The sequence below is a fragment of the Hippoglossus hippoglossus genome, chromosome 10 (assembly GCF_009819705.1).
Source record: "Hippoglossus hippoglossus isolate fHipHip1 chromosome 10, fHipHip1.pri, whole genome shotgun sequence".
In the NCBI taxonomy this organism is placed as follows: Eukaryota; Metazoa; Chordata; class Actinopteri; order Pleuronectiformes; family Pleuronectidae; genus Hippoglossus; species Hippoglossus hippoglossus.
Genome location: NC_047160.1, coordinates 16,760,972 through 16,776,375, shown reverse-complemented (window position 1 = coordinate 16,776,375; position 15,404 = coordinate 16,760,972). Strand labels below are relative to the sequence as shown.

General features: G+C 41.0%; 1 protein-coding gene across 3 annotated transcripts; it reads right to left on the bottom strand.

Moving 5' to 3' along the window:
• Nucleotides 1–29: 29 nt before the first annotated feature.
• Nucleotides 30–7,931, bottom strand: simc1 (SUMO interacting motifs containing 1). Of its 3 annotated transcripts, none has more exons than XM_034598536.1 (11): nucleotides 7,489–7,927; nucleotides 6,106–6,256; nucleotides 5,210–6,075; nucleotides 4,832–5,079; nucleotides 4,619–4,688; nucleotides 3,994–4,151; nucleotides 3,205–3,297; nucleotides 2,927–3,058; nucleotides 1,733–1,889; nucleotides 1,490–1,574; nucleotides 30–364 (listed from the first exon to the last, which is right to left on the bottom strand). In XM_034598536.1, exons 1-11 carry the CDS (start codon nucleotides 7,588–7,590, stop codon nucleotides 153–155), a joined length of 2,274 nt encoding a protein of 757 aa, XP_034454427.1. In that variant the 5' UTR covers nucleotides 7,591–7,927; the 3' UTR covers nucleotides 30–152. The 3 variants fall into 3 exon arrangements, 2 of the variants coding, with proteins under 2 accessions (XP_034454427.1, XP_034454429.1); XR_004615254.1 differs by having other exon boundaries at nucleotides 285–364; nucleotides 1,490–1,611; nucleotides 7,489–7,931; XM_034598538.1 differs by lacking the exons at nucleotides 6,106–6,256; nucleotides 7,489–7,927 and having other exon boundaries at nucleotides 5,210–5,636; nucleotides 5,951–6,077.
• Nucleotides 7,932–15,404: the final 7,473 nt, after the last annotated feature.

Below are 15,404 nucleotides of genomic sequence, written 5' to 3'. Positions count from 1 at the left end.
GGCTAAAGTAACAACACACGCGTTCACTCCACAGCACAACCTTTATTAAAAAAAATATACAAAGGAACTTGTACAAAATAAATTAATTCGGGACCTCCTCTGAGAAAAAAAATGGGCTCAACGAAGGACATTTCATCAATTCAACGTTCAATTCAACACTGGCAGACATCCAGCAGGTGGTTCTGTAGATAGGCGAGCGACTCTTCCACGTGGAGAGGTAACGCTTGGCCAAGGTCAGCCCGGGATCTGGACAGGAAGGCGTCCACAGCTTCATGAGTGGCTGACCTGGATATCTTATCATCTGGCTTGTAGACCATGGTGCTCACCCTGTCCCTTCGTTCACTGACAGAGCTGCACAGGAAGTCTGGGGAGAACATATGAAAAGATGTTAGGAGTGAACCAAAGTGGGCCTATATGGGAGTCAAGCTAGAATTTGTATTTGTTGTTGAAATGCTTTAATATTCAGGTGTTACATAGACATTTGGTATCAAAAGGTTCATATGTAAGCCTTGTCCTGGAAGAATTTTCCAGTAGAGTCGATACATATCAGCTTTTAAACACTATCCATAATTTACTTGCACTTTTATGGTAGCCCAAACATTTTAATTAGGAGTGGACAAAAATCAATAGTTTAAAAACAAAAGGGCAGAGCAGAGAAATGTAAAAATATTTAGATTAACATAACATTTAGATTTAAATGTTTGCACATTGTGTAAAGAAATAAAGACACTTCTTTGCTGAGATGAATTCAGAAGTTGTCAGTGGGAAAAAGACGAGACTAAGGCCCCGTTAAGACCTGGTATTATACTTCCATCCTGAGGGATCTGATCTCACCGCGTTCAGACAGGAACTTTGCACTGACCACGTGTGATCGGGTCACACAACACAGATGTTAATTCCAGGTAAAATTATTTATCAAGATCAGTCCTGCGGTAATTCTAACCACAGTCAAATCTTTGGCTTCACCCTCTTTCCTCTTTCTGCTGTAAAAAACAACAACTGCAGACTACAGTCCCAAATGGCATCAAAGCACACATTGCACATTCACTGGAGTCTAAAGTTTCCCACAGGCTCCATGCACTGTCTGCTCCCTGGCAGCAGGACACCAGCATGGACATGGTGATAAGATACTCCAGCTCACCAGACTTTAGGGAGCCGGATCACGCTGTATATAACAATCATTTATTGTATTTTGCATTACATTTGATTTAGGTGACGCTTTTATCCAAAGCGACTTACAGTAAGTGCATTCAACCATGAGGGTACAAACCCAGAACAACAAGAATCAAGAAAGTACAATTTTCTCCAAGAAAGCCAAATTGTATAATTTCATATCAGCCTTCCACCATCACATCACCTGTTATTTTTGAATATTTACGATTTACAAGAGAGCCATTCCATAGTCACAGCTGAAAATACTGTTGAGCCCTGCGCTGGTATTTGTAGATATGAGGAAACCAAACGTCTTCACGCTTTCCCAAATTCTCACCTTTCATCGCTACGTTGTAGCTGAGCAGAAACATCCAGAGTAGATGGACCAACTCTTCCCACCTCTTCCACCTCTCCGCACCATCCTGAAGAATGAAATGATCTCATTCACACTGCCACAATCTTGTTCTCATGAATTTATAAGCACAATAGAAGTCAGAAATACCACTACATCTGAGAAGAGTCTGGCTGATGAATGTGAAAACAAGAAATGAAAAACCCTTTACACGAGTCTAATATTCACCGTGGGGTCTGGTGTGAGAGTGCAGTTCTTCAGAAAGTGCAGCAGGAGACTTAGCGACATGGGCAGAGAGGTTTTCAGCGGACATGCATAGTCCAACAGATGTTCCAACAGCTTACATGTCAACAGCTTGCTCTGCAGGCTCTCCAGCAGCAACATCCTGGGAGTTGGAAAGATATCAGTCAGTTATAGCTTGAAAAACAGGGGAACTAGGCATAGTGGACCTTTGGAATGATTATGTAATTCTTCAGTGTTGTACGAATTTGGAAATAATGTGTAAAGTTATTAAATACATTTACAATGTTATTTTAGACATAAATGTATTGTAACAAAATACGCTTTTTTTAAATAGATTTTACTTGAATCAGCAAAGGCTTCCCCTGAATCTTAAATCTCTTAAGAAGCACGGATACATTAAAAGACTGAATGGTTTTGGAGGCTCAGCCCCACAAGGCAATCACATGAGTTCTCACTAGCAAGTCATTACTTTCACTGTTTTGAGCAACAACAAGTAAATCCTCTCTCTTCAGGTGGCTAATGAGAAATCCTGTAACTGCTCTGTGGGCTGAACACAGTTTAAGTTTACTTTGGTGCATTGGTTACATCATTTCAAGTTAACTGTGGAAGATCTAAAGAGAAACTAGTAGATGCCATTTAAAAAGTAAAATGTATAATCCAAAATAATTTTGAGTGAATGCACTCATTATTTATTCATTACCTGAAGACTATATAATGGAATGGAATTCATCATTTACACATGATACTTTAAAAGCCTAGGCAAGGAATTACACCTCGCTGGTGGAGCACAGATACATGAGATGTTTTGTTGCACAGATTACAAAAAAAAAAAAAATACATAGGCAAGTGCATGAAGCCTTTGCAGAAAGTTCCAGGGCCAATGTAAAAATAAATAAATAAAAGGGACATCACTCAGCCTGCTAGCTGACGCAGAGAGCAGGTGAGTACATCTTAATTGGGAAGATTCAATATTCTGATATTTGCTCCCAAATGCATCTGCATTGCATCCAGTCAGGAATCTGTGTTATATTTAACATTATAAAAAGCTAGAATTATGCCAAGTATATCATGTAATTATGCACAGTTAAAGAAAACACTTCTCCCACTCTCCACCTCTTCACCTTCCACTTGAAAGGTGAATACAGAAAGCTGCTCAACTTGCTTCCCGCTCCTCCTCACCTGCATGCTCGCAAAGGCTCGCTGCTGATGAGCATATGGAAGAGCTCCTGGGCCAGTTTGATAGAGCTGAGAGCTGGAGAGTGGTCCACCTCCAGAGCCAGAGACAGCATCCTCTGGAAGACAAGCACCATTCTGCAGGAGAGAAAGAGAAATCTGAGTGAGGCCACACATATACATGAGCCTGGAAACCAAACCAATCAGCAAACTCATGTTTATGCACTTGTCCAGACGGTGAATTGGTCTGGCAATGCCAAGCTATACAAACATCAGTTATTCACCTGATTTGTTCATCTTTCTCTCTGACTGCTTCTCTACTCTCTCCGTACTCTGTCGATTTCATAATGGAAGAAAACAGCCACTTGATGACATCCCTGAAAACAAACAAACAATAAAACATCACCAGAAGTGTGAAAAGTGCCAGCAACTGCTATCCGTGTACTATAACGTGATCACATTAGCGTAGGTTATTTTGTAATGTGTATGTCATGTTGTGGCTCACATCATGAAGCATGTTACAACTTTGAGCTGCCTGTTCATGTAATGTAGCTTCAGGGCGTCTCATACTAGCAATCTAAAATAACAGGTGCCACAAACCTGGTTATTTACCGGCTGTGTTCACTATTGATTCTCTATGCAGGAGTTTGTTTTACAGTAAAGAGGTGGAGGTTTTGGCTGTACTCTTTAAGTAATATGTCACTGTAAAGACACTCATTGCCGTAACAAAGCACAAAGCTAGGTGACTGTATAGAAGGCAGTGTGTAGGAAAGATCATTCATGTGATCATTTGATGTGATCACTGGAAGTCAACATGCTCTGAGGTATTTCTAACATTTTGTTCACCTCATTTATATCAAGGGTGGCTACAAAATAGAAACAACTCAAAGTAAAATAGTCCAATTAAATATCTCCACCAACCTGAAAATGAATGTGAAAGCAGAATTGACTGTTTCAAAGCTACATTAGTTGTACCAAATAAATTGTAAATAAAATGTATTTTACCATGGGAGGGTGCAATGAAACTAAAAAACAAGGTTGAGTCCAACATTGTCTCTGGTTACCAAACTTACCTGACATGAGGAAACTGCTGGTCGCATGACAATGTGGCTTTGGTGATGGTACGATGGAGGGCGGAAACAGAGCGCTTGGCCTGCAAGTCATCCTCCAGTGTCTGCACGACGTACTCCAGGAACATGCGCACAACCTCGCATTGTTTACTTGTACAGTCCTAAGGAAGGATCACAGGGTGTGACAGGGAGACATGTCAATATTTAAGCTGCAACGGTAAATAAATCTGCACATTTAAATTGTGACTATTATCAAATATTTGTATATTAGTATGATGTATTGAATGGCCTCACAGGCTACTGCCTTTTAAATAAGCGGCCGCTTCTGCATCTTTCTTAAGAAGTACATCATCACAACCTCCACCACCATTGCCATGTTTGTAGTGTCAGAAACTCTGTTCTCTGTACTGCCCTCTATTCGATGTATTGCTGAGCAACTATCACAACATAAAAGGACACATGGAAGTACGTGGGTAGTGACAAATATATCATTTGAGAAGGACACATCTCTTTTTGTACGTGCAGGCAGCATAAATGAGCCTTTCCTCGACAATACTGATTGTATCAAATACTGATACATCACCCAGCTTTACTGCATAGTCTCATATGTTGCTGCCTGGAGTATTACCTGATTGGCCATGACTGAGGTCAACAACTCCCAGTCCCATGGAACTGTGGTTTTATCAGCCATGTGGTGCCTGCAATCAGACAGCAGCTTTAATCTCTGAATTCAAAGACTTAATAAGAAGAGAGTAGATATAAAAGGCAGATTCAATATTTCTATAAAAAAAGGATACAGATAATATATTACTATTAACTCTGACTCCTATGATTTCCTCACCTCTGTGTCCTCATCAGCAGATTAAACGCCTGCACACACAGGTGATGGGGACGCTGCGGGTTGAGCAGAATGTTGTGCAGTAGATGGGTAGAGATATCTCTGGGGGGATAGAAACCAGGCTGTAGTAGATCAGACAAGAGCTCCAAAGTGCCCTCTGGGTAGTCCTCCTCAATGGTACTGTACACTTGGCTCAGGCTCTGACGGCAGAGCACCTTCGGAGTTCCAAAAGCTTCATATTCCACATTATTCTTAGAAAAAAGAAAACATTTCATAACATTGAAAAGAGAAGCTCGACATTCCGCGTAGAATACAACATATGACAAGTAATGAGAGCTACAGAAAATTACATATACAAAAGCATGAAGAATTGTCTCTCACCAGGCCCCGGTAGGATCCAGACATTATTTCCCTGAGTGCATCGGGGCACACAAAATGCCTGTCCTCTTCACTGGCTGTCATGATGTTGCTATGAAATCGGTTGTCTTCGTTAACTTCGTCACTTTCGTCTTGCCAGAAGAACGACAGTGGACTGTCAGCTTCCAAATCCCCTCTATACGCCTCGTTCCCAGGCCCTTCATCCATGTCCTCGGTTTTAGATACCGACAAAGAAGGTTCACCGGGGATGCTATAGTAGGAGTCAGGGCTGTTTGAGGTCCTTTCGACTTCAGCCTCGTCCGACTGACGTTCAGATGTGTTTTCGGCAGGTGTGTGTTCAGACGTGGGAGGTGGATCGACTTGAGGTTCGCGAGAGACCGGTCTTCTGTGTGGCAGAGGGTCAGGGTCCAACAGCTCAGAAGGGTTCAGTCTGGTGGTGGGAGAGTGATGGGATGTGTGATCAGCGAGGTAGTGTAAATGTGTGCTAGAAAAACCGTTAGTGTTCTCCTGCTGTTCCTCTATGATAAGAGACTCAGCGACCTTAGGAGAAGACTCATCAAGTGAAGGTTCCATGCATTGAACATTGGATTCTGTAATCATGGATTCTGGTGCACCATTGTTAATGCCCAGTTGTTTAAAGCTCAGTGACATTTTTGTACAGTCTTTGGTTAAATGGACAGAAGATTTGGATGTTTCCAAATCTCTAACAAGCGCCTCGAGAAATGGCAGTCGTCTCAATCTTACTACTGGTGTGTGATCACAGGGTTGTACGACATCGTTCTTCTTTTGGTTTTGAGTCTGAGGATCCAAACCACTCAGCTCCGGCTTCAGGTCACCACAGTCCTGCTGTGGTGCAAAAACAGTTGAATCTCTCAAAGAGCTTTTCTCCAAGCTAAAATCTTGTTTGATTGAGGGTTTCATCTCTTCTGTCCCATCTGCTGCTTCACATTCAGTCAAGTCTATCACTGTCAAGATAGTGGTAGAATATTGTCTTTTGCGCTTTCTCTGCTCTGAAAATGTCCACCTTGGATCCGTGAGGTCGATAATACCCTAGAAAAGGGAAAAATAAAGAGAAAACAGTTCAGGTAATAATGTGGTTACACACATAAATCACACATATTAGTAATACAGTTTCTGGTTCTATTTATTTAAAAGGATTGATGCATTAACACGTTTCTCAAAAAGTAACCTTGGATAAAATGTAAGTTAAAGTTTTGTCATTAAATGGACCATGGCACAAATGAAAGTCATGTTTTCAATGTAAGTTAACTGTGTTGTCCATGGCTCCCCTGTCAAATTTAAATAGGAAGCCATAAAAGGAATACAATGGACCTTTTGGTCTCAGCCAATGAGGTAAAGTTACAGAAGCCCTCTTTTTCTCATGTTTTTATCTGTTAGTTTGTTTGTTATTTCGCAAGATTACACAGAAACGATTGGATGAATTACCACAAAACTTGGTGGAAAGATGCCGTACGGGTCAGGGAAGAACCAATACAATTTTGTTAGGAATTTGGATCAGAGGGCACTTTCTTTAATATTGCAAGATAGGAAGTTTTTGGGCAATTTTAAGAAATAATGCAGAGATCTGGATTTTTTTAAGTATCAAGCATATTAAGTAGAGTGATATCTGTGTGTGCAATTTTGTGCGGCTGGATTTAATTTAAGGGGCTGTGGAGGAAGAGTATTAAAACAGAGCGTTACTATTCGTAGTTGGCAGCAATATTACAGTTTCTTGACATTTTTATCTGAAAAGTATTACAGTGTACAGTGTGTACTGTATACAAAATACTGCAATATGTATGCAATATATGATACAACAATATGCAGGGGAAAAGTATTGAAACTAAGCGTAAACATTCGTAGTTGGTAACAATATTACAGTTTCTCAACAGTTTTATCTGAAAAGTATTAAAGTGTACAGTGTGTACTGTATAAGTAAATACTGCGATATGTATGCAATATGCGATATGTTACAATTAGCAGCGCGGACGTTGTAACAGAACAAGTAGATGTAGCTAGCATTCAGCTAGCATAATTGTTAAGGGGATTAACTACGGACTAAAACGCTTATTGAAATATAAAATGCCCCCCCCCCCCCCCCCCCAAAAAAAACCAGGGGGGAAATACCCTCGTGTTTTATCTGAATATTAACATACGTGTCATACTTATCACCTGAGTGAGGATGGCGCTAGAAAGCAGGTTGTAACCATTGCGTGCGAGTGAATTGCGGTTGAATAGAGGAGGAGCTGTTGCTATGGTAACGGCAGGAGTAGATTTCTTACCTTGCCGGTGACGTCAGAGGAGAGGGGCGGCGGCACGGCCGAGTACATGGAGCCGACGATCTCCACATCCGAGTCCTCCGAGCTGACAGAGATCACGTCCATCTTCTCAGCGTCTCACACCCACACCACACGCAGCTCTCTGCGGTCACTGTTCGCTGCTACATCGGCTAGAGCGGGCCGATGGTAGCCGCCATGTTGTGTAGAGAACACAACACGGCTGCTCCAGGGAGACATGAAGCCTCTGGATTCAGTGGCATGTCTTAGTTAGTCTGCTGGATCCGACCAATTCACGATGCTCCGCTAGTTCAATACCTCAACACTCAGCTACATCCAGAGATGTGTTATCCCGCATCATGGTGTGTGTTTGGTTTGGCACATGACGTTTGACGCTTCCTGGTGTTGGTGCCCGCTCATTCTTCTTCTGCAGTTTTACAGATTACAATCACGCACTGAGTTATTTTGTCGCCAACTGCAGGACTGGAGTGAGAAACTGTCACCATCACTAACAGAAGGGCACTTCTATCCTCCACAAGGCCCAATCCTAGACTGTGTATAACCCCGAGTTACTGTGCAGAAGAAAAACTCCCATGATTACTGATTTTTGTTCAGAGTGTGTTTCATCCCCAGAGACCTCGTGGACCTGCTGCAGGACGACCCCTCTGCCTTTGAGAACCTCATTTTATAGTTCAGAGAAGTTATAGATCTCTAATCCACAGGGCTGCTGTATCTCTGTCTCCTTCTCCGTCTCTCTGAGGAACATTCCAGCGATAATGGCACTCAGTACGTCACATACCTCAACAATCATGAATATCAGTAACCTAATATTGATTTTCTCATTTTCTGAGAAATCAACAACAATGTAAAAAAAAAAAGAAATTAAATCCTTGATCCACCCCCTGATCCAGATCTGCGCCAAAACTGAATGGGTTGTTTCCTGATCCTTAACGCATCCTTCAAGTTTTGTGGTGATTCACTTTTTGTGTAAACCTGCTAATTAACAGACGGACAGAAACACAAATGAAAACATGGTCGCTTGGAGGAGTTAATAAAAACTATTCTCCAAGAAAAGTTAGATAGGTTGTACCTATTTAAAAAAAGGATGGATACATTTATATACAAAACAACTCACGCTGAATATATGAACCTGAATTTTCAGCCAGAAATCCATCAAGATCAAATGCAATATTAAGATGGAGCAATACGTCAATGTTTTTCCAAGTGTTATGTTCATCAAGCAGTACTTAGAAAAAATAAAAAACGCAGTAGGGCTTTGGGTTTAATAGATATTTATTAACTTCCTAACTCTAGTCAGGTGTCGTTCAAGCTTTCACTTCGCACCCTGCCACAATAAAAAACACTACAAGTATTGATTCAGAATGAGTCAATATAGTGAGTCCTAGAAGTTAACATCTTAGATTGATGTTCATGATGCAGACACACGTTTTTGCTACACTAGACGAAATGTCCCAGTAGGAAAAACCACAATGTAAACAATAACATTATTGTTGGGTTAATTCTGTCTAAGTGGATTGATTTCCTGCTGTTGTGCTTATGTGGAATCATTATAGTTATTATTATTTAGTAAATAGTATATTTTACTACTAAAAATCACTCAGATGATGAGCAGTCATTGTGACTAAATATGAAAAAGAATAAAAGGATGCGCCTAAACCACCTTTCTTTTTAAGGTGGTATTTTTTCATCTTGTTATTTACCAGAATATTCAGTCACAACAACAATTGAACTCAGAGGAGGAACAAATAAGCAAAGTGAAACAAATTGAATTGTTTTAAGTGTAGATTCACAGTGGGTGTTACTGGAGTTGTGTATGCAGCACAGGAGATTCGTGTCAATGTCAAACACCACATCTCCCAGTGACTTTCTGTGGAAACGTGTAGTCTCACTTATCACCACTGGAGTGCACTCATGTTGTGCAACAGATTTGGGAAGTTGACAGACATTGTCCATATCTAGAAGCTATCACACATCTGAGTGTTCTTCATGTGAATTTCCCTGAAAGTGAACTGTGAACAGAACCAACACAGCTCAGTGTAAAACACATCACTCAAACAGACCCTGCATCCCTGACCTTTGTCTTCCTATGTCTCTGATCCCTGGGCGTGACTTTCTGTGGGCCCAGTGGACATGGACCAAACACAGTGTCATTGAAACCCATGTGTGACAGTGATATAAACACGCAGTGTCCAGGCCGAGAAGGCTACGGGAAATAGATGCAATAGATTTCTGCATTAGCAAGCAAACCACAGATGACGTATTGAGCCGGGGTACACAGTAGCTTACTTCTCTGTCACCAGCCCAGATGAGAGCGTTGAGTGTTTTATTTTGTCTGTGTGGTGCATGGCGTCACTCAAAGCTGCTTCCTTTGGATACAGTGCTGTGACACATAAACACAAACTGGTGTTGATTTGATAACACCACTGTAATTGTGAAAGGCACATTGCTTAAGCTGTCGAAAAAGGGGACAATGAACTGTTTTCAGCTTTCAGCCTTATTTATAACGCCATTCTGTAAAATGCAATTTTTCTGGGTTTTTTTTGTTTTTTTTAAATCCACGTATTGTGGAAGAGAAAATATTATTCAGTAACTTGTGCTTGTTTTTCAAGGAAAGGTAAATTGGATGAAAGTAGCTATTAACCTCAGACGGCTCCAACCATTACACAGTGATGAAAACCAGACAGGATGAGTCATCAGACTCAGACGTTCTCAAGCTCCTGACACCTATTCAGCGATGCGAATAACTTTATCGGGATGGTTATTGAGAGAAACAAATAATATGTGCGCGTAAAATGCTTTGTGCGTTTATGTCTGCACACCAGAGCACCGGCGGTGGGAGGCCCTATTGAAATTGAAAGGATTATTATTATTATTCAGGCAAAAGAAGGGGCTTTTTGACAGAAAATATTCTAAAGTTTGCAGATAGTTAGAAAGTGGTGAAAATTTACGTATTCTGGAGTATTTGGAAATGGGCGTGGCAAAATGGCTCAACAGCGCCCCCTGGAACGCAGCCCCTAGGTTTCCCTTTGACCGACCTTCACAAAAATCGTAGCCCAGGTGTATCGTGACCAGACAAACAAAAAAGTCTCAAGGGGCATTATGAAAAACGCAACAGGAAGCCCGCCATTTTGCATTTAGTGGCCATTTTGGGTGACATCAGTGTCAGTCCATGTGGCCAGGTTCAGGTCTTTAGTTCTGAGAACACAAATATTACCACAACATCAAATAGTTCAGCAGCAGAATGTGGTCCAAGTTCAATTAGAGCGAGAGGGAGAGCTGCAGAGATGTTTTAAATCCCACGTGAACCTCCTTACAACTCTGCTGCTGCCCATACAAGGACACAGATTAAGGATGAACCACTTCATCAGAAACAGAGCACGCGGTTTCCTGTTTTTAAAGGTGAACAAAAGCAGGTCTGTACTCATTAGTAGTTACAGTTGCATCTGGAAGCGGTGGTGTCTAATATAAGGCCAGCTGGCTTTAGATAGAAATGATTGTGGAGCTCCATGAATAACATTGGACTTAAAATAGAAAGGAAAAAAGTCTTTGTTTTCAAGGCAGGCTGTGAAATCCAAACTGTACCTACTGTTTGTTCTTCAAGTGTTGTATTGGGATAAGGGCCTCACTCTTTATAAATGCCAAGTTACACCTTTTCTGAACTTTCATCCATCCATCATCTGTACAATTTATCATGTAAGGGTCGTGGGTGAGGGAGTTGGAGCCAATCCCAGCTGACAATGGGCGAGAGGCGGGTAACACCCTGGACAGGTCGCCAGTGTATCACAGGGCCAATCCTTCATGCTACTAAACACACCTAGTTTCCAATGAACCTAATCCCAGTCTGTATGTCTTTGGACTGTGGGAGGAGGCCGGAGTAGCTGGGGGAAACCTACACATACATGGGGAGAACATGCAAACTCCACACAGAAAGATGCCAATAGGGATTCAAACACCTTTCCTGTGAAACGACAGTGCTAACCCCTTGTTCCACCATGCTGCCCTGAAAAAGCTTCATGGTAAAAAAAATAAAATAAAAGAGTATAAATGACACTTTGTGGTTTCAGACTATTGGACTATTTTGTGGCTCGGCACATTGACTTTGTGATGTCTCCCCTGGTTGCCTGGCAACCTCATAATGACCACAAGTTGCATGGCCAAGAAATAGTCGTGCACATATACGGGTGTTGTGGTTTAACACTTTTTTTTTTGTTAAACAAAGGAGATACTGTATATTGTGTTGGTGCTGAGTGGTGGATGTGGTTGTCTTTGTGTTAAGCTAATCCTATCCTTTAACGGACCATCAAAAGTGTGGTAAGGACCTCTCATCCGACTTTCAGGAGACAGAATAAACAAATGTTAGAAATGTTAAACAATTCCTTTAAATGCTGATGCAATAAAGGAAATAAACCAAGGCACTCTTGCTGTGGAAAACATTGAAAACCCTATTTTTGTGTCGGTAATGATTGGCAAAAATGAAAAATGTACCTTTAGCGAGACATCAGGGGGACATCAGGTCGTCTCAAACACTGTATGTGTTCAGAATTCTTCTGGATCTTTCATTGTAGGTTTCTGTGTAACTGATTATTTTTCTCTAATCTGAGTCGCCTGCACTGTCTAATGAGCCACAATATTATGTCCTGATAAATGTACATGTCTAGTTGATTCTTCCATTCAAGGCCAGTGTGGTGCAACGTGTAGGTGCATTTTCTTATCTCCATGAATTAGCCACATGATTTATTTCTTCCTTTTTTCTTGTGTATTAAAATTGAGCACCCCTGCACCACAGAACATCTTGTGTGGGTTATTTTGCATCTCTTTTTCCAAAACAGACGTGCTTCTAATTTAAAAGAAAATGTATTGTACTTTCTCATACTTTTTTATTAGAAATTCTCAAGGTGTCACCTGAATCTTCTGTGTCTCAACTTTTGATTTAGGTCCTACTTTACATTCTCTCCCTTAGGCTGCAGTGAAGGACGGTCCAATGAGAGTTGGAATTTGTTTAAGTCCATTTACTGCTGCTAGCCGCCTATTTGTTGAATGCACTGCACATATATTGGCAATGACCAGAAGCTCTCTGACAACAACACAGTCGCCTCAATTAGGATACACTTTACCTGAAAATAATAGTATTCCTCACACCACACTCACAGCACAAAAGAAAACAAACAGTATTTTCTTATTTTCTTTTACTTTGGGCTGTTTCAGACCATATCCCCCAAAAAGAGCAAGACAAAACCAGGACACTCACCTGAGACTAACAGCAAAGCATGCTGGGAGCATTCATCATGAGTGTTGCAACACCACAAAATTCATTTTTTGTAGGAGTTTTGAAAATAAGTCTTATCTTAATGTTCCAGGCCTTTTATAGAACAGAAATAGGAAATGGATGGAATTTGTCAGGACACAGAGGAGCACAGAATAAACTTCATTTCAGAGAACAATGTAAAATATTCTAGAATATAAACTGCAAAAAATATGACAATATTCCCGGAACAGAAGAGGTGGAGAACCATTAGTCAGTATAACTGGTAGTTTGTTCACAAGGACCAAGTAGACAACTGCATGTGTGTGTCGAGGAGCCGACACTGGGTTTGCGACAACTGTGTTTATCCCTTCCTGTCCCAGCCAGACAGACAGTCAGTTCTCTGTGACACTGACAGAGGAGTTAGCCAACACGTTCCGCAACAATAAGTCAGAGGTCACATCTGCTGTCTTGTCACATTTAGCAGATAATGAATAATATTTAAATAAATAACTGGTGAACAAATATCTTCAGGGGAAAAACAAAAAAACCAGAGTGTCCAAAAAAACAGTCTTCATTGTTTTGAGTGTGCTATCAGCGTCATTAATACTCTGAGACAGGCTGCCTGACAGATTTGACGTAAATCTTCAAAGGGCTATAAATAAACACAAACATTTTGTTGCAAGGACTTGGCAAAGAATGAAAGTAGTTTGAAAGCGATGAATAATGATTCAAAGAGTCTGTCGGAGTGATGAGCGAGTCATAATACACTGAGTTCCGATATTCAACAGTGAAAAAAATGTCTAATAATTTCTTCAGGTTTTTATAACATTCTTATTTTTAGGTGAAATATTGGAGAATCTGAGGAGGCACGGTGGTGCAGTGGTCAGCACTCACGGCAAAAAGGTTTTCAGTTCAAATCCTAGTCATGCTGATTAGGGTTCGGTTTGACTGTAGACATGTGTGTTGTTTGTCTCTGTATGTCGGTTCTGTGAATCGCTGGTTACCTGTACTGGGTGTACCCCCCCCCAAATGTCAGCTTGGATTTGCTTCCACTGTGACCACTGAAGGATGAGCAGTACAGATAATGGATGGATGATACTCTGCCTTCTTTGTGCATTCAATAGTTTAAATGAAACCAACTCAGAGGTTTAGAAAGGAAATATCTTAATTGGTGGAACTGCTCAGAAAAACTGCCCCCTCACTACTGGTTTGTGTCCCACTCATTTAAATTCAAACAGTGTAATGTGCTTTATAAGATTAACATGGCAGTTTTAAACTAAAATATGAACTTGAATACTAACGGATTGGAGGGTCATTGAGTAGAGATATGAAGAGGCACAAAATGGATGTGCTCACACATTAATACTTGTTTCAAACTTTGTTTATATCCCTTTGACTTATGGTTAGGTAAATTGCAGTCATAGTTACTATCTGGTAATCTCAAGCAGATGTCTAATTGCTATGGCTATCTGCAGTCTAGCACACTTCTCATTGAATTACAGCTGTGAACGGGATCTTTGTTCAACGTACTTTATATAATAGACACCCCAGGACCTTTTAGAAAAATGGCCCAACCAAGATTTGTAATGTTCTTGTTAACTTGCTGAATTTAATTTCACCCTTATTCTAAAAAATACAGTCCTTCTGTGATATACCAAGACTGCAGCTCTGCAAACTACTGTCACCGAAGATGCACACTTGATGATCATACTTAACTGACTCTGCCTCGCAAGTACATTTTACCAGGATGAAAGTAGATTTTGTACTTTGATTCTCATGAATGGTGCTTTGATCTTTGGACCTTGACACTGCAGGGCAACGTGGCAAAGGAGGTAGCTGAGAATCCCAAAAAGCTGCACCAGATGGTCAGAGCAGAGATAGTCCTGTCTCATGGAAATGTGACTCGACAACTGGAGGCAGAGAGCGACAGGTATGGAGAAAGAACCAGGGGTGAAGTGAAACAGCGGCTTACAGAGCCCACAGGTGTCAGCTGTCGCCACAGGAAAAATGAAAGAGACGGCGAGAAAATGGGGTCTGACAAAGCTCGCCAGGGATTGGTGACAGAAGGACGCTGTCTGAAAAGTGTCCAAAAGCCACCTCCTCAATTTTCTGCCATGCTGTCCACATCCATGTCATGCTCCTAAGCTGCTCAGAGGACGCCTGCCACATGTTCTGCTTCACATTGCCGTCTCATTCCAGAGTATTTGAGTGAGCCCAATGACTCACTCTGCAATCCCAGGATCCTCTAATGGACCAATATATAGCTATGAACAACTGGACCCAAGGGCAGAGGGCAGAGCTGGCATATGCCAAAACACACTGAATCATATAAGCTGTTATGTAGGATTATGAAGACGCCTTATTCTGCTACAGTGCAGCGTCTCTCGTGTGGAACATCCTCCTGTTCCTTGGTTGTGGCTTTGATCAAACAGTCTAAAAAAACTCCCAGCATAGATTTTCTGAATGTTTGAAGCTAGTAAGGTGTAAACTTAATTCAAGTGGAAGCCGTTAAACATCAAAAGCCTCAAATAAGAAATAAGGTGAAATAATATTTTTGTATAAAATAAAAAGCCAATCACACCCATTATGTTCTAATTTTTGTTTTGTATCCAACAACAATTTGTTTGTGATCTTTATGGGTAGTTTATATAGAAAG